At 48.9% G+C, this 19,350-nt stretch overlaps 1 protein-coding gene across 1 annotated transcript in view; it reads right to left on the reverse strand.

Annotated features, from left to right (window-relative positions):
• Window positions 1-19,350, reverse strand: part of HTR3B (5-hydroxytryptamine receptor 3B) — a 74,546-nt gene that overhangs the window by 5,449 nt on the left and 49,747 nt on the right. The window contains 3 exon segments of the mRNA XM_078432763.2: window positions 5,545-6,961; window positions 10,710-18,383; window positions 18,476-18,752. Of these exon segments, the coding sequence (XP_078288889.1) occupies window positions 18,517-18,752 (236 nt within the window). The 3' untranslated portion in view covers window positions 5,545-6,961; window positions 10,710-18,383; window positions 18,476-18,516.

Below are 19,350 nucleotides of genomic sequence, written 5' to 3' on the forward strand. Positions count from 1 at the left end.
GTCTTTTCTAGTCCTCCAAGCAGAAGGGATGGAAATCCTGAAGCAGGTGGCACAGTGGGGCTTTTTCTGTCGATATTGACCTCAAAGGTCAAGATGGTTGAGTTCGTTTTAAGGCACCACCGTCCACATGCAGACAGGCAAGAAGTAGAGGTGAAGAAGCCCCAAGAAAGGGGCCTCATGAAGTCATGCTTCTCCTTTGGGACTCTCTAGAGCATTGTGGGGCTGCAGGGAGGTATTCGACAGGCCTGGGATGACCCAGCACCCTGTGCCCTACAAGACCGAGTATTTCGGTCGGCGAATACTCCTTTGCCTCCTTGTCCTTTCTCTTCCCTTAATAGGTGTTCATGTGGGAATCCCCAACCTTCATCTGCCACACTAAGGGGTGGAGGAGGAGGAGGACTTTGTTCCTGATTGGCCAGTGAGGTGGCAGCAGCAACTGTCTGAGAGAGAGAAGCACCCAAGCAAAGTGAAACCCTAGGGGCCCCACTGCCCCACCTTCCTAGAGATCTTCCTGCAGCGAAACTCTGGAGATCCGGGGACTTGTTTTCATAAGGGTGGTGGCAATCCTTCATGCAGGCCATGTGCAGCAGAGAGGCAGGCCCACCCTTCTTTTCCCCTCCCCTCCTTCCTGGCACAGGAGGGTGGCCATATTGCTCTGGGTCCTTACAAGTAGCCAAGACCAGGATGCTCCAGCTTCTGGAGAATGTCTCCTTCCTATAAGATGAAGCTCCCCTTCTACCCCAATCCCCACATATCCATCAAATTCTGTTTGTTGGCCACAAACAACAGAACCAACTCCAGGGTGGTCTCCAGAGTAGAAGGTCAACCTGGAAAGTGCACCTAGAGTCAACAAGCTGGTAGCAAAGGCCAGGCATGAGTGTGGCTGGCAATGTGTCATTAGCCCATCTGGTCACCCCATAGCTGGGCCAGGGACAGAAGGTTTGGTTTAAATTTCTCTTCGACTTGAATTCTAATTTCTAGAAAGGAAGGGACTAGAGAGGCCTTTTTATCCATTCCCTTGCCTCTTGGAAGATTAGTGTCTTAATATATTGTTATTAGTATTTTCCAAAAACTTTTCAAAGAAGGAAAACTCAGAAGCCCCTTTGGGATTCCAAAGCAAAGTTTCCTGTACTATTAAATTTTAATTGCACTTGGTACAATTGGAATCATTTCCTTTCATCCTGTGGAAATGAGTTCCATCTCCTATTCATCCTCTCCATTGTCTCTGAGAGGGTGAGAACCTGGTGGTCATTTCTGGGCTCTTCCAGAGGCAGAGAATAAAAATATTTAGCAACCTTCGTGAGGCTCTGCATGGTTTACAATGCACTTTCCTGCATGCTCCCCTTTCACTTCGATACTCAGGAGAGCTCTCTGAGGTAGGGACCTTGTCCCCATTTTATAGCTGGAGAACTCCTGCTCTGAGACATGTAGCAACTTGCCCAAGGTCACTCAGCAAACAGGTGGCCGAGCCTGGTTTAAAACCCTAAGCCAAGAGAAGATCTGATTCTCTCCTCTGCCGTTTCCACTGGGGGAAGGAACGGAGAGGAAGGAACAGCAGGCTGTATGGTTGTTGCCTCAGGGGCGGTGAGATGCAGATCCAGGGACAGGGTGGGGAGGGAGACATTTTCTTTATCTACCCTGTTACGCCTTTAAGTTTTGTCCCGTGTACATGTACCATCTCACTGAAAAGAAACTAGATGGGTATTTAAAAGGAAGCAAGAGGAAGAATGGAATACCAGGCGACTCTAGCCTTGCTTCCATCAAATACTCCAAGTGTGGCCGTGGGCGAACCAACTAAATCGTCTGTGCCTAGGTCTTATCACCTATCAAATGAGAATAAAGGAATAGTTGCTCTGCCTACCAAATTCAAGGACTCTTTTTGAGAATAGTATAGTTCAGTAATTATTACTCTGGAATGGGGAAGGCGATGCCAGCATCATATGGTTCAAATTAAGCACACGCCTTCCCAGATAATCTGAGACCCGCTCCCTCCCTGCCTCTCCCAACAATTATGAAAATCGCAATTCATGTGTTATGAAAAAAGCACAGACTCTGGAGTCAGACTTGACCTCAAATCTCAGTTGCTCAGCTTACTAGTCCTTCAACCCTGGCCCAGACACCTAAAGCAGGTCACCTCAGTTTTCTCATGTCTAGAGTGGGCATAAGCACGCGTGCCCCCCAGGGGTCATGAGGATTCAACGGGCTGAGGGCCGCACAGCTCAGCATGCAGCCCAGGGCCCAGGACACAGCATAGGCTCAGAAGCTATTAGTTTCCTTCCCATTACAACAAAAGGGATCAATAGAATTAATAAATAAAAGAGGTAATGGCTTGTGAACACCCTAAAAGAGTTAAATACAGCAAGAGAACCTGAAAGGGGTGGGTTCCCAGCAGCTTGCCACCAGCCTGGGAAGAGGGGAGGGGAGAATCAGAGAGCAATAGCTTGTGTGTGAGCCTGGCTGCCCTCACCTGCCTCCCACGTCACCTTCCCGGCGAGACCTTCTCTGACCACCTTGTCTCACATACACCCCCCTTGCTCCCTATATTCCTTCCGCACACTTCTCACATGCTGCATGCTCAGTTTATTTATCTTGTTTATTATCTGTTTCCCCTGCTAGAATGTGAGCTCCACAAGGGAGGGGATTTTTCCTCTCTCAGCTTTACTGAGGTATAATTGAGAAATAAAATTGTGTACATTTAAAGTGTACAGAGTGCTGATTGGATATACATATGCATTGTGAAATGATTACCACGATCAAGTTAATGAACATATCCAACCCCTCACATAGTTACCTTTTTCTTTGTGTGAAAATGCTTAAGACCCACTCTCTTAGCAAACTTCAGGTATACAATACAGTATGGTTATCTGTAATCACCATGCTCTGTGCAAGATCCTCAGAACTTATTTGTCATTTTTTTAATAAAATTTTTTAATGTTTATTTATTTTTGAGAGAAACAGAGAGACAGACAGAGACAGAGTGCAAGCAGGGAAGGGGCAGAGAGAGAGACACACACACAGAATCTGAAGCAGGCTCCAGGCTCTGAGTCATCAGCACAGAGCCTGACTTGGGACCCAAACTCATGAACCGAGAGATCATGACCAGAGACGAAGTCGGACACTTAATCAGCTGAGCCACCCACACATGCCAGAACATAGTCATCTTATAACTGAAAGTTTGGACCTTTGATCAACGTCTCCCCACTCCCCGCCCGCCCTCCCAGCCCCTGGCAGCCACCATCCAATGTACTCTCTGCTTCATGAATTTGACTTTTTTTTTTAAATCCTATATATAGTGATACCATACAGTATTTGTCTTTCCCCATCTGGCTTATTTCACTTATCATAATGCCCTCTAAGTTCATCACATTGCAAAATGGCAGGATTTCCTCTTTTAATGGCTGAATAACAAATACTTTAGTGTATGTATTGATCATATTTTCTTTATCCATTCATCCACTGATGGACACTTATGTTGTTTCCAATCTTGGTCATTGTGCATAATGCCGCAAGCAACATGGGAGTGCAGATATCTCTTCATGTAGTGATTTCACTTCCTTTAGATACACACTCAGGAGTGGGACATAGGTAGTTTTATGTTTAATGTTTTGAGGAACCTCCATACTGTTTTCCATAATGATTACACCAATTTGCAGGAAAGGGTTTCCTTTCATCCACACTCTCACAAATCTTTCTTTCTTTTTTTTTTTTTTTTTTTTTTTTTTGTCTTTTTGGTAATAGCCATTCTAACAGTCCTGGAGTGATACCTCATTGTAGTTTAGACTTGCATTTCTCTGATGATTAGTGATGTTGAAAACCTTTTCATGTATCTGTTGATCATTTGAATATCTTTTTGGGGGAAATGTCTATTCAGGTGTTTTGCCCATTTTTAAATCAGATTATTATTATTTCTTGCTATTGAGTTGCATGAGTTCCTTATCTATCTTATACGTGAAAACCTTATCAGACATATGGTTTGCAGGTGTTTTCTCCCATTTTGTTGGCTGCCTTTCATTTTGTCAATGGTTTCCTTTTCTGTACAGAAGCTTTGTAGTTTAATGTACCTCTGCTTGTTTAGTTTGGCTTTTGTTGATTGTGCTTTTGGTGTTATATCCAAAAAATAACTGCCAAGACCAATGTCAAAGAGCTCTTCCCTATATTTTCTTCTTCTTCTTTTTAATGTTCATTTATTTATTTTTGAGAGAGAAAGAGAGGGAGACAGAGTGTGAGAGGGGGAGGAGCAGAGAGAGAGGGAGACACAGAATCTGAAGCAGGCTCCAGGCTCTGAGCTATCAGCACAGAGCCCGATGTGGGGCTTGAACTCACAAACCGCAAGATCATGACCTGGGCAGAAATCGGATGCTTAACCGACTGAGCCACCCCGGCGCCCCAAGTTTTTCTAACACCACTTATTGAAGAGACTGTCCTTTAGAGGCAGAGATTTTTATTTGTTTTGTTGATTGTTGAATTCCCTGAAACTAGGAGAGTGCCTATCGCATAATAGATGCTCAATAAATATTTGTTGGGTAAACGAATGAACGGCAGTAGTGAAAGGGAAGAAAATGAGGCTGTTTAGCAAAATTCACCTGTGCTCTGGAGCTCTCCTGACCTCCTTGGGGGTGTGGCTGTCAACTGAGGTAGTAAGGATGCTGCGAGGCCCGGCATTGGGATCCTTGGCTCCCTCCCCTGGTTCTGGGGACACATGGAGCAGACTGCCACGGCCCCACTGCTGTCATAGCTCTGGTCTGTTACTTTCTTGGGCAGTGAACCAGGGGGTCTTAGCTGGCCACTGGGTGGCTTGTAAAGTAATGTATGTCTTAGAGTGGAGAACATTTGGGCTCCCTGACCTGCCACTAACTGGAGAGAGAAAAGACTCTGTGACATAGAGACTGTAGTCCTGTGTGAGCCAATAGACAGATGAGACAATGGGGAGAGGACAGGCATAGCAGAAATCCCAGCTTCACTCCCAATAAGAGAGAGGCAGTGAGACCCCACAGGAGGTCTATGCTATGGAGGCCTCTTCCCACGGCACCCAGTGGAGACGCAGGACCCGGTAAGGAGGTCACATGGCCCTCCTGCTTCAGGGGCCACTGTCTCACTCACTTTGCACTTATGAGAGAGCAATCAGCCTAGAGCAAGGTCTTCAACACGTCCCAGCAGACACGCCTGCCTTGGTATGAACATTCTCTAGAGTTGGAGACATCAGAGAGAGCTCCCTTTGGCCTTTGAAACCATCTAATCCAGCCTCCATCTGGCACCCAAATCTCTATGGTGTCCCCAGTCAACGGCTCTCAGCTTTTACTTGCACACCTCCAAGCAAAGGAGGAGACCTTTCAGAACCATTTCATTTCTGCTGAGATATTTCTTATTTTGCTCCTCAGATGTGTTTCTCTAACGTTTCCACCCACCCAGTGCTATTCTTTAGGACATTCAGAAATTGATACCAAGGCCTGCCACCATTATACTTTCTCATCTACAGGCCAAGCCCCTCACTTCTGTCAGCACAGAGTAGAGCAGAAAGGACCTAGACAGGGAGAGCAGGCTCACCTTAGGATCTGCAGTGTCTCCCATCTGCCTGGGGCCTCCTCCTCTGTGCTTGAAGGAGTCCGCTGAATGAATGGAGGAGTGAGAGAATCCACGCAAGCTTCTCAGTCTGTAAGTGAGGAAAGTGAATCTCAGGGAGGCTAAGTGACTTCAGCAAGGCCATGCAACTCCCAACCCCAGAGCTAGCTCCCAGTTCAGAGGATTTTCCCGAGTTCCATACCAGCGGGTTTAGAGACCTTGTTTTACGCCGTCTTCTCTTCTCTTTAGGTTTGGCCTGGCTGGCTCCACAGAGGTAGCCCGCCGAGCTCCTGTTCCCTGTGTTCACCTGCTATGACCTTCCCATCACTTTGTCCACTCCACCTTAGAACCTTCGCTCTAGCTCTTTGCTCTCCCAGGAGCTCTCTCTTCCCAGATGTCCACTTGGCTAATTCCCCCTCAGGTCTTTGCCTAAACCTCACCTGTTCAATGAGGTCTATCCTGACTAATCTTCTTACTACCCTCTCCTCCCTGTCCCCACCTGGGCACACCTGACCCCTCTTACCTGGCCCCACTTTGTCTTTTGTTCCACAGCCCCATCACCTCCTAACATACTATGTGATTGACTTATGATGATTCCTAATTGTCCATCTCCACTGGTAGAATGTCAGTACCTTGAGGGCGGGGAGCTTTGGGGGTTTTGTCTACTGATATATCCCAAGTACCCAGAACAGTGCCTGACACCTAGCTGGGACTCAATAAGTATTTGTTGAATGAATCTCCTAGTTGGAAAACCCAGGAGGGCCCTAGGTCTGAATCGCCCCCAATGGAACACAGTAGGTGTTGAACACATGTTTGTTAATACATGGATTAACTGATTATATAACATGTCTTTGCTGCTCAGTAGGACTGTGTATCATGTGCTGCCTCATGGCTGAAGAGAGATGTGTCATGGGCTCTCCTGGGGTTGCCACAGAGGTCCCACCATGACCTAGAGGATACCCCTATCTCAGACCCCATGGGAGATCTGTGGGGTGCAGCTGGATCATGGTTGCCCTTTTGCTTCCCAACCCATCTCGGATGTGTCATGTGGTAGGCTGGGTAATGGCCCTGAAGATACTCAGGTCCTAATTCCTGGAACCTGTGAGTGTTTGCAAAAGGGAGTTTGTAGATATGATTGTGTTAAGGATCTTGAGATGGAGAGATTATCCTGAATCACCCTGGTTGGCCCTACATGTAAAAGCATGAGCGTCCTTCTAAGAAGGAGGCAGAGGAGGTGTGATGACAGGATAGGAGAAAGCCATGTGGAGGCAGAGGCAGAAACCAGAGATGATATTGGAAGGTAGAGGATGGAGCCATGAGCCCAGGTGCGCAGGTGGCCGCTGGAAGCCTTCACCTTGACTTTCACCCAGTGAAACTGATCTCGGACTTCTGACCTGCAGAGCTATAAGAGAACAAATCTGTGTTGTTTTAAGTTATTAAGTTTGGGGTAATTCTCTAGAGCAGCAACAGGAAATTGATACACACCATTCTACAGGCATCCCCCAACCCCCTTCACAACAACCAGCATAAACCCCAGGTCTGTTTTTCACATCACCCAAACCTCAGATCCTGGGAGACCAAGGTTGGGGTGGGGGTGGGGGCATGCTGCAGTGTCCCTGATAGCCTCGTGTTCCTCCTCCTGGGTGTTGTTCCCAGTTGAGCCGCCCACTTCCCCCTCCTCTGGAGCTCTCCAAATGCTGCAAATAGACCCTGAAGTGTCTTGCTGGCCTAAGTAGCTTCCCAGAGAGGACCCTTTCAATCTTCCTGCTTCCAAGTATTTAATTAGTCCTAAATGAAGAGTCCTCCAAAAGCGTACAGCACTTTTGCACATTTGCTGACATAATCACATTTGCTGTTGCCTCTGATCGACATCCTGGAAATGTTCCTTCCCTTCTGGCTCCCCTGAAGGTGGTTTCATGAGCTCTGAGAGCAGCAGCACTTTCCAAAGCAAGTCCCTTGTCTCACGGGAACCTCTGAATTCCGCAGCACCATTTGCCATTCCACCAAATAAAGGTTAAACCGACCAATCGAGAGTATTTCTGAACCCCACACGCAATCTCCATGATTCAGTCTTTCCAGGCTTGGGTTTCTTGTGTACCAGGTCACAGAGTCAGCATGACCATCCTGAAAGGTAGAATTATTATTCCTTCCTTACAGATGAGGAAATCGAGGCTCACTCTACTGTGGGAACCCATCAAGGGTAGGGATTAGAAACTGGGTATGGTGGTCATTAATGTTACGCTCCAAATATTCTGGCTGTCCCCTCTTCTGGGTTCTTGGACAGATTGCCCTTCTGGCAACATGGCTGTTGAGTGGGTGCATGAGGAGGACAATGGGACAATGAGTTAATTGTGAGCAGAAGAGACAGAGATGTCTTCCAGGCCCTGTCGGTTTCCTTCTGCCAAGGTGACCAACAATGTCCCAGATGGACGCTGCTCCACCGGCCTGGGTCTCAGAGGGAAGACATGGTCCAGAACCAGAACTGGCCGGCAGTGGGCACACAACATGCTGTAAGCCACTGAGACTTGGGGGTCATGTGTCACCACAGTATAACCTAGACTCAGATCGAATGTCAGCTCTGCTATTTTCTAGCTCCGGGGCCTTGGATGAGTCAGTCAACCTCTCCAGGGCTTGGCAGCATGGATGGATGGCATCTAGCATAGAGTTTTAGGGAGAAGTTAATGAGATAATATGAGTAGGATGCTTCATGTTATGTCTGTCACACAGTAAGTGCTCAGTAAATGGAGTTGTAGTCACTTTTGTTACTACTGTTATTATTATAAAGGAAATTGTCCAGAGTCTCTTAGTGGGAAGTGGTTGGTAGGGTGTGGGAAGAGGAAGGGACCATATTTTGGAGCATCTATGACAAGTCTTATATACTTCACAAGTCCTCATGCTGGGTATTGGACCTTATAATCCCTATTTTACAGATGAACAAACTCAGGCTCAGAGAATTATTTGACTTGTCCAGCATCACGAAGCCATTAAGTGGTGGAGCCAAGATTTGAATTTATGCTTGGGTGACTCTCTCCCCAACATCTTCTTTACCTTCCTTAAAAGAGAATTCCCCCATGCTCTTGCTGGGTTGGTGGGAATGCAAACTTATGTGGCCACTGTGGAAAACAGTATGGAGGTTCCCCCCAAAATTAAAAATAGAACTACCCTACGATCTAGCAATTGTGCTACTAGGTATTTACCCAAAGAATACAAAAATACTAATTCAAAGGGATACATGCACCTCGATGTTTATGGCAGCATTATTTACTATAGCTAAATTATAGAAAGAGCCCAGGTGTCCACCAATTGACGAATGGATAAAGAAGAGGTGGTATATATATCCAGTGGAATATTATTCAGCCGTAAAAAGAATGAAATCTTGCCATTTGCAGTGCCATGGATGGAGCTAGAGAGTATTATGCCAAACAAAACAAGTCAGTCAGAGAAAGACAAATACCAAATGATTTCATTGATATGTGGAATTTAAGAAACAAACAAGCAAGGGGAAAGAGAGAGAGAGAAACCTAGAAATAGACTCTTAACTATAGAAAACAAACTGCTGGTTACCAGAAGGGAGGCTGGTGGGGGGAAGGGCCATATAGGTGATGGGGATTAAGGAGGGCACTTGTTGTGATGAGCACTGGGTGATGTATGGAAGTGTTAAGTCAGTATATTGGCCACCCGAAGCTAAATTTACACTGTATGTTAACTAACTAGAATTTAAATAAGAACTTAAAAAAAAAAAAGGAGAGAGAATTCCTCCAGTGCTGGGCACACGATCCCCCCACTAAACCCCACGTCCTCCACTCTAGCCTCCAGCCAGCCCTATCACTTTTTCCAGATCAGCACAGATTGTCATGGGCTCCGACATGCCAACCTTCTCCAGCCTCATTTTGGACCCCGCCCCTGATCCTTCACCTGCTTCTCTTTGCCCGGGTAGGGGAGCATGCGGGGTTCTTAGGAGTCTAGCCTAAGACACTGTGTGTACCTTCTAACCCCAGGGCACTGGGGCAGGGGCCTGTCTCCCAGCGGGATAAGACCTCCAGGGAAGCTCACTGCTTTGGGAAAGAAGAACTGCAGCTCTCGTCTGGGCTCTGCACTGAGAAAACAGTCCCTTGTCTTTGCAACTTCCACCCCCAGGAGCTCACTTAATTCTGCCACTGCTCCTGTGATAGGGAGGCCACCCGCTGCCTCCACCATCTCTCCTAACACTAGATACCAAACACCAGATACTAAAGCTTCTAGGTGCTTCGTCAGATCGCCTTGAGTTCAAATTCTAGTCTTTACCTACTCATTGTGTGGCATTAGGCAAGTCACTTAACCTCTCTGGGCCTCAGTTTCTGTATTCATGAATTTATCCTACCATAAGGACTACATTAGACACCCTATAGGAAGTCCTCATTGGTCATGTGACACACAGTGAGTGTCCCATAGGGAGTGGCTATCTTTAATCAGCCGCATTACTATCACCTTTATCATTATCTAGGGTTTGTTATTATTATCCTCTCCCAGCCTCATCTGAAAAATGAGAGCTTTGAACGAGCTGGTCTGGTTCTCCTCCAACTTTGAGTGACCACCTCAAACACATATGCACACATGCAGGTACATATAGGCATGTAAACCCATGCACACGCACACGCACACACACACACACACACACACACACACACACACACACATCCGCAATGCTGCCCAAAGAAGCAGAACAAGGGGCCTCAAGCCTGGGCTACAATGACAAGCCTGGGTTCTGCCCTGGTATCCTCAGCGTCAAGTTCAGGGAGAGTGCTATGGTGGCTGAAAGGTGAGAGGGCAGGGTGTTCAGGGGAGATGGGCTAAGTGGCCAGAAGGATCTGCAGGCCATAGGGAGTCCTAAGGCCTAGAGTGAAGCCCCAGAGCCATCTCCTGCAGCTCTGGAAGCAGTGCCCCATAAAACCTAATGGATGTTTGAATTATCACCAGTGAGGGAAGGTCCGGGAAACAGAGCTTTCAAACCTCCCAGGAACCAGGGCTGAGACACGGTGGCGGAGTGAGCAGACCACATGCAGCCTTGGGATGTGGGTGGGAAGACAGAGCGTAGGCTCTGCTCGAGGGATGCCTCCTCCCAGCACCTCTGGGAGGCACAGGGAAGGAGCAGGGACAGCAGCATGGCTTACCTGTCACCTGGAGTCCTTCCCCCATCCTCATCCCTGGTGCTTTGATACCAGAAGACGACAAAGGCTTCAACCCGCTGCAGCTCGGCTTTCAGGGGGGGAGTCCATGTTCCCTACCTAGCACCCTCGGTGCCTGTGCTCTGTGTCGGGTTTGTTCTGGACGCAGGAAAGATGACTGTGCGGTGGCCCGTCCGGTCTCAGGTCTACCTCTGCCTGGTGTGCTGATGAGTCACGGCTCTGGGGGAGAGGCAGAGCTTTGGGTCAGTGAAAGGGCTACATCGTCAGAGGCTAGTTAGTGAGAGGAGGCTCCTCCCTGAGAAGAGGGACTCACATAGCTGAGGCCCCTTGAGATACTGTGGCCATGACACCGCCAGGCAAGGGGGCTCAGTGGTTTGCCCCGTGGGGGAGAGGGGTCGTCCCATCACTGGCTCTCCAGAAAACAGGGTGTCTGCTGTCAGGGGAAGGAGGGCAGTGGAAGGCACCTTCCTTTCCCTTCACTCCCTTCTCCCCTTGGATGGCACACAGAGCCATCCCCGCCATCTGCCCACAGCCTATAATTCAGCCGCCCAGCTGCACGGGGGTGCTTGACTGCTCTGATTGTGGGGAGGGCAGATTGCTGAGTGAGCGGGGTGATTGGCAGGTGCCCCACGGGCCCAGCTGCCTGGGGAGCAGAGGCGGGCTCTGCGTGATATTCAGCTGCCCCTGAAACCCAGCTCCCAGGCCTGCCATGAGGCCTCCCTCCCAGGGACCCCGGTCCTCCTTTACCATCATCATTCTTTAGATCCACGCTTCTGTCACTGCAGTGTGCAAACGAATCCTCTGGGATGAGGTCAGAATTCAGATCCTGATTCAGTAGGTCTGAGAGGACCCAAGATTCTGCATTTCTAACAGTTCCCGTGCTGCTGCTGCTGATCCAGAGACTATACGTCGAGTAGGAAATGTTTAGACTTTACATAGCTTATATGTATAACCTCTCTGGGCTCTGGGAACAGCCCAATGGGAAGGTGGTGAATAATAATAATAATAATAATAATAATAATAATAATAATTGCTATCATTCTCAATGCCTCTAATGCCAGGTACTGTGCATAAATCTTAACTCACTCAGTCCTCACAACACCTCAGTGAAAGAGCCCTTTGTCGGAATTTACAGATAAGAAAAACAGCCCTGACATTCTGAGCTAACTCAGTTACTTGCCCCAGGTCGTAAACCTAATGAGTGGTAGAATTAGAATTCAAACTCCTATCTTCTACAGTAGCCACATCTAAAGTTAGGAAATAGGAGCCTCTTTTAAGAAGTGATGGTTGAGAGTCAGGGGTGGGGGGGGGGGGAAGAAGTAAGAGTCAAGGGTTAAATCTCTGGAGCCAGAGTGTGCCTGAGCACAGGAGGCTCCCCAAGAGCATGGAGTCTGGAGCCACACTGCTTAGATTTGAACCCTAGCTTTGTCACTTGCTAGCTTAGTGATTTGGGGCAATGTACTTAACCTCCCCGTGTGACTGTGAAGTGCAAATGATAATAGTAGGGTGACTATGAGGACTAGATACACCACGAGGTCTCATCATATATATACATATCTTATAGTACATATAATCTTCATAATAGCCCTAGTATTATCTATCTATCTGAATAGCCCTAGTATTATCTATCTATCTATCTATCTATCTATCTGATGCGACTACCTACAGAGATCAGTTAGAGAGCGTCTGGCACAGGTATACGTGATGGTGACCACTTGTGAAATGGGGGTATTGACTTTAACAATAAAAATTATTACATAACTGAGTACTTAGCGTGTGCGGCACACTGTTCTAAGCACTTTACATATAGTAACTCATTTAATTCTCTTAAGAACGCTGTAAGCTAGGTTTAATATTAATCATATTTTATAGATGGGGAAACCGAGGCACAGAGTTTCAATGACTTCCCCAAATCACATGGCTAATCGGTGGTGGAGTGGAATTTGAACCTGGTGAGGTTCACTCAACCCATATCGCCGTATTGATTGATTCTTACGTGTTTGGCGCAGCCACAGGCACTGGAGACGTACCAGCGAACACGATATACTCCCTGCCCCACCGGGGCTGACATTCTTGGGGTCCTAGAATATTACCACCCATGCACCCAGAACCCTCCTTGGCACATGACAAAACCCTCAGTAAACGTTAGCTCTGCTTCTCCTCCTTTTTAAAAACAAATTTTTTAATGTTTATTTTTGAGAGAGAGAGAGACAGAGGATGAGCAGGGGCAGGGGAGAGGCAGAGAGAGAGGGAGACACAGAACTCCAGGCTCCACGCACCAGCACAGAGCCCGACCCGGGAGAACGTATGAACCATGAGATCTTGACCTGAGCTGAAGTCAGATACTCAACCGGCTGGGCCCCCTAGTGCCCCTCTCCTCCTTCCCTCCCTCTCCTGGGGCAGACATCACAACTGATCACAGCAATCTTTCCCACAGAGCCCACCTAGGGCCCCCAAACCTGTCTCGTGACAGCGCTCCCGGCAGCCTCCACCAGACCTTCAGGTTTGCACTGAGACCAAATCCATGCCAACTCTGGGTAACCATGCTCTAGTAGAACAAACAAATGTTTCTGACTCCAAAGCCCCGTGGTGTCCACACCCGCTCCCCGGGGTGGGGGGAAGCAGTAAGGTTAGGAGACAGGGGTGCTGAAGAAGGCTTGTACAGGAAAGAGCTGCGAAACCGAGATTAGGCAGGGAGGTGGGGAGAAAAGGGAATGCTGACAGCACCTTGACCCTCTTGCTCTTGGCCTGGAGCTCTCATCCTGGAGGATGAGCAGGGTGACCAGGAGCGGAGTCCCATCGGGGGCTGCCTGCCCACACGCAGCCCTGGACCCTAGGGACACTGAGCAGGGCTGGTAATCCCGCTAGGCCCAGGTCTTTGGAGCCTGGCACTAGGCTGGGGGAGATGCAGAGAGAGCGAGGCAAAGGGCAAGTGAGGGGCTCCCCCCTCGGATCTGGAATCTGTTGCCAGCCACAGAGCCCGCCCACGGCCCAGCAGTGCCTCCCCAGCCCTGCAGAAAGCCTCGCTGCAATGCCTGCTTTATGGCCTCTGCCAAATGAAGCACAAACTTAACTACATCACCCCCCCAACAGGACAGGGGAGGGGGGTGGGGGTGGCACACTGGGCTGCTTCAGCCCCCTAATCTAATCACTGGCGTGGGTCATTTCAATTATGGACACCAGAGTGTGGTGGGGGGCCTGGCTGCTCATAAAAGCCTCCATGCTGTTGCTCAGCTAATTATGAAGCTCTTACTGTCTCAGCAGGTAAATAACTCAGGACTGAGAGGTTCTGGCTGCTGAGATGGAGTGTGAGCCAGGGAGGAGGACGAAGACGGGGGAGACGCCTGCGATGGGCCCAGGGCACTGATGGGAGTTGCAGGGAGGGAGGCATAGCCTTCCTTCCTGGGGGGACCAGGGGACCTGGGGTCTCTACCTTGGGATGATCAGCCAACATCCAGGAACTGGTGGAGGAATCCCCTACCTGGAGTACAAAATCTGAAATTTTCTAGAAACCTCAGAGCCACACGGTAGGCGAAAAATTTCAGTTCAACCTCCTTTTGCTAACCTTGCCCTTATATGTATACTTAGATCCCTGAGAAGTTAGAGGACCCGGGGGCCCTCCAGGCTGCACGGAGGTGGGTCTAATCCCGCCAGGTGCTGCTCCATGCTGCCTGTGCCCAGGATGGGAGCTGTGAGTTCTTTGGTTTGCTTCCCGGTCTGACCTGTCCAGGTTCAAAGCTGGGTCACAGAGACTAAGGGTGAGGGGGTCAGCTTCCTTAACCGCAACAGCTCCTCCCCTCTAGGACAAGCAGGGAGGGGATTGGAGGTGTCTCGGGAGGGGAGCAAGACCCTCCACGGCCTGATTATTGGCCCTACACCAGACCGCACAGGCTACGGGAGACCACAGCAGCCGGACTTGGAAGCTATTCTGAGATAGAATGACATAAAAACGGAGGGCTGCCTGTCTAGCCTGGGGCTGTGCTTAGCTAAGTCTTTCTTCTAGACGTCAGTGAAGTCCCCCAAATTGGAGCTGTGATTTCTTGGTGAGCTCCGAAACTACCTTAGATTCTGGGAAACAGCAGATGGTCGGAGCAGTCACAGCTGGGAAAATCCCATTTTTGCTCTGTTCCTCAGTTTCCTTCCTCTGTGACACAGGAATCGTGAAACTTCTAAACATTTGGAGGAGCTGAGCTAAAGCTGTTCTGTAAATAAAGGCTGCTGGTGCCCTATCTTCCTCCCACGGCACAGGGACTCTCTTCCAGGGGGAGGGGTCCCATGTCATTTGTTAATAATGGCACTGCTTCAGGACGCAGACCTGACCCTGGGGCTTCAAACGCATCCCTGGCTGCCACGTTGAGATCAGGGCCCCTTGGCACTTGGACGGAGGTGGTCCACACTGGGGCCCAGCTTAGTGGTCAGGCCTCGCTCCTGAAAGGCTGCCTCTTGGAGGAGGACCGAGGAGATGCTCTCTAGGGAGGAAGTGAAAGAAGGCTGCATGGAAAGTGGAATGGGACGTCCCTTGGGCAGCCCCACCACCCAAGTCCCTGGCCAGAAGGCAGGTGATGGCTTCAGGCTTTGGCCCTTGGATCCTAGAATAAAGGCACTTCTGGGGAGAACCAGAGCTCGTAAGTGGATTCTGATCGAGGCAGAGGAAGAAAGACCTCACACCAAAGCCTGAAGAGTACAGTCCATCTGTGGACAGCAGGCAGGTCTTCTTTTTATTTTGTGATGTATTAGTTACTTTTGAAAGTGCTGTTAAATACATTGCTTCATTCCAATCCTCAAAGTTCTGTGATTTGGTGGAGTAAGTATAAGCAACCCGTGTCGCATAGTCGAAGCTCTGAGAAATCACGCTCAAGGTCTCCTGGTTGGACAGTGATGGAGCTGGGACCAAAACCAGACGCTTCCCCCAAGGACAACTGGAAAGGAAGGAGACAACATAGGGGGAGTTCACTGCAAGCCTTTTCCCCCGTGACAGCGGAGGAAGTGAAGAGACATCTAGGGATCGATCAAGAAGCTAACTGAGCAGGCGGAGGCAGAGGAGGAAGTGAGGAGGGAAACAGGTGGAGGTTTGCACGGACACTTCCTGTTCACAAACTTCTTATGTTCTTCATTTCATTAGCAGCAGCAGCGGAATTTCATGGACAATTGGCGTTGAGCACTAACTGGGAGGTAATGAGAGAGGGAGGATGCAGGTAAAGGCTGTTTGAATTTAAATTCTTTTTCTTTAGGGGGATGGGGGAGCAGGGTTTTTAAAAGACAATTTTCGTGCCGCAAAAAGTTCCTAGCAAACAGCTTTGGACTTTCGTGTCCTCTGCTGGCAGTGTTAGGAGAGTTGACTCTCAGCCAACCGTGGTCTGCCCGCCAACCTCCCGATGGCTGCCCTGGCAGAGGGCAGAGGGATGCCGAGGGGCTGGGAGTCTGACCTCGGGTAGATTTTCCCCCTCAGACCTGGAAAAACACACTAGAAATGTGTCCAACGTCAGCAGCGAGCTAGAATGCGTTGCTCTGCAACAATTAGCGCAGAATCGCCATGAGTGAAGCTCTGTGTGGACCCGGGCCGAGATGGGGATGAACTAGAACTAGAAAACGGGATGGCTATTCTAGGAGTATGTGGTCTGTGTGATGAGTGATGTGCACACACATGTACACCACACACACCACACGTGTGCACATACACCACACATACGTGCACACGCACACACATACCATATACCTATGTACACACACGTATACACACCCACACATGTGCACACACCACACAAACACATGTGCACACACACCCCACATCCCACATATGCACACACCCACACACCTGTACACATATACCACACCACACACCTATGTACACACACACACAAGGCCCTAAAATGTTCAAAGGGGGAAGGACACAGAATAAGGTAAGAGTAAAGATAGAGAAAGGGGACCGTCATGAGGTGCTCAGGGGAAGAAGGTGAGGGAGGCTGTTTTGAGCAGGTTCCTCAGACGCAATGGCACACAGACTGGAGAAACAAAAGAATATGTCAACTCACAGTAGAGGCTTAGACGGAAACGGCAGGCAGGTTAGTCTGGCTAGACAGAAGACTGTAATAAGAAGCCATGAGAAATGAAGAAAGTCAAAATAGGAGGAAGGAAATTTTGTGGAAGACCTGCACTTCCACCTTAGAATTCAGGTTGGGAGGCCATGGAACTGCCAGAAGGTGAGCTATACTCATGGCAGACCGGGCCACTGGAGAGTAAGAGCCAGAAGTTGACCAGTTACCCCAGTTGCATGTGTTCAGGGCTCTTCTGTCTGGACAAGTAACTGTGGGCACAGATGGGAGGCGAAGGGGCCATTGGGACTGTGATGGTTAGTTTTGTGTGTTAACTTGGCTAGGCCACAGGACCCAGATGTTTGGTCAAACATTACCCTAGGTGTTTCTGTGTAGGTATTTTTTAGAGGAGATTAACATTTAAATCAGTCGACTTGGGTGAAATAGAGTACCCTCCAGAGTACAGGTGGGCCTCATCCAATCAGTTGGACGCCTCGGCAGAAGAACACTGACGCCCCTGGAATAAGTGGGAATTCTGCCAGCAGACACCTCCCACCCCTTTGGACTCAAACTACAACTATTCCCTGGGTCCTGGCCTTCCAGCTTACGTGCAGTTTTGACTTGCCAAGCGTCCACCATCATGTGAGTGCTATAGACTGAATTGTGTTCACCCTGCCACCCAAATTCATATGGTGAAGTCCTAACGCCCTAACATACCTAACATACCTCAGCATGTGTATGTGGAGGCAGAGCCCTTAAAAAGGCCATTCAGGTTAAATGAGGTTGTTAAGGTACGCCCTAATCCAATATAATTGGTGTCCTTATAAGAAGAGGAAATCTGGACACAGACATGTACATGCAGAGGAAAGACCATTGAGGACACGGGGAGAAGACAGCCATCTATGGGCCAAGGAGAGAGGCCTCAAAGAAAAGTTCCAGCCTCCAGAGCAGGGAGAAAATAAATTTCTGTTTAAGCCACAAAGTCTGTGGTGTTTTGTTATGGCGGCCCTAGCTGATTCTACAGGGGGCATGCATGAAGCCCATCCCCCAGCTCAGTGCCTTATACATGGTCTGCGTTGACTACAGGTTGTGCTAGATTGGGTCTGGAAGGTTTGGAGCCCGGCTTCTGTCCAACTGTGGTGAGGTACTGGGGAAGAGGCGCTCGTCGGAGCCAGTGGGAACAAGAGCTTCGGGATACAGACATGGTGACAATTTTGCATTCTGCTTTGTACAAGGTTGACCTCGGGAATCATTCCAGTGAAGAATGATCTGTGACTGACTTATTCTGTGTTCTGTCACGTCCTAACATAACGCTTAGGACTTAACTGACACTCGGTAAAGGTTTTGAACGGCTGCCTGAGTGACTAAGATAAAACAGGGAGATGAAGGAATCTTACACTAAAAACAAAAACAAAAAAACAAACAAACAAACACCCAAAAACATACAAGTATGTATGTACCTAGAAAATTTCTGAAAGAGATGGCTAATGGTGTCACCTTTGGGGAGTGGCCCGGAATGAGAAGGCGGGCTTCCTTTTCACTGTGTACCTGGAGACGGCCAGACGTGTTCGCCATGAATGCACTAGCCCTGGGCCATTCAGTACCTCATTAGGTGTGAGTACCTGCACTGAATGAAAAGAGGCAGCAAGAGGGGAGCTTTTTAACCTGCCATGCCCCCCTCCAACCTCCCCACAAAACTTTACAGCCTTCCCCAAGTACCGAGAAAGCGAATGTTTGGTGAGACCAACAGCCTCCAGTCTTCACAAGCTGCTCCCCAGCGCCCAGAGGGAGCACAGGCTCACGGCATAGAGCCCCAGCACGACGAGGCACGCTTTAAAGAGCAGTCGGTCAAAACGTTCCAGGAAGGCCAGCCACTTAACCTCTTGTCGGTCCTCCTGGTCCCAGGTTTGGAAGTAGGTGCTGATGGACTTAAGCTGGAACGAGACTTCCTTCAGGGTCTCTGACTGGGCCTGGTGTTCTCGACAGACCGAGGGCTCTGCATGAGAGGGGAGAATGGGCTTCCGTGGCCCCTGGACTTCCCACTGGAGCTGACGGCCTCATACTACAAGGAAGGTCTGAGGGGGTACAGGGCAGTGGATTGGGTTGGGGACTCTCTCCTGCCTGCTCAGGGCAGGTGAGGCTGTGCCGAAAGAAGCCCTGGAGAACACGGCAGAGCTGTGTTGTGAGGAAGGCTATCTAGGCTGGATCCACCCAGGAGGTTTCCTGAGAGAGGGAGGGGCCAGCCCCACTGACTCAGTTGGAGTTTTAGAGGCTGAGATGATTCTTTTTTGTTTAATTGAGATATAATTTACATATAACATATTAGTTTCAGGTGTACAGCGTAGTAATTTGAGATATTTATATCAAAATGATGACCAGAGTAAGTCTGGTTGACATCCATCACCATGCATAGTCACACATTTTTTTTCTCATGATCAGAACTTTTAGGGTATACTCTCTCTAGCAACTTTCTTTTTAATTTTTTTTAAATGTTTATTATTTTTGAGAGAGATGGAGACAGAGTGCAAGCAGGGGAGGGACAGAGAGAGGAAGACATAGAATCCAAAGGAGGCTCCAGGCTCCAAGCTGTCAGC

This window comes from Panthera onca, chromosome D1, assembly GCF_046562875.1.
Source record: "Panthera onca isolate mPanOnc1 chromosome D1, mPanOnc1 haplotype 2, whole genome shotgun sequence".
Lineage (NCBI taxonomy): Eukaryota > Metazoa > Chordata > Mammalia > Carnivora > Felidae > Panthera > Panthera onca.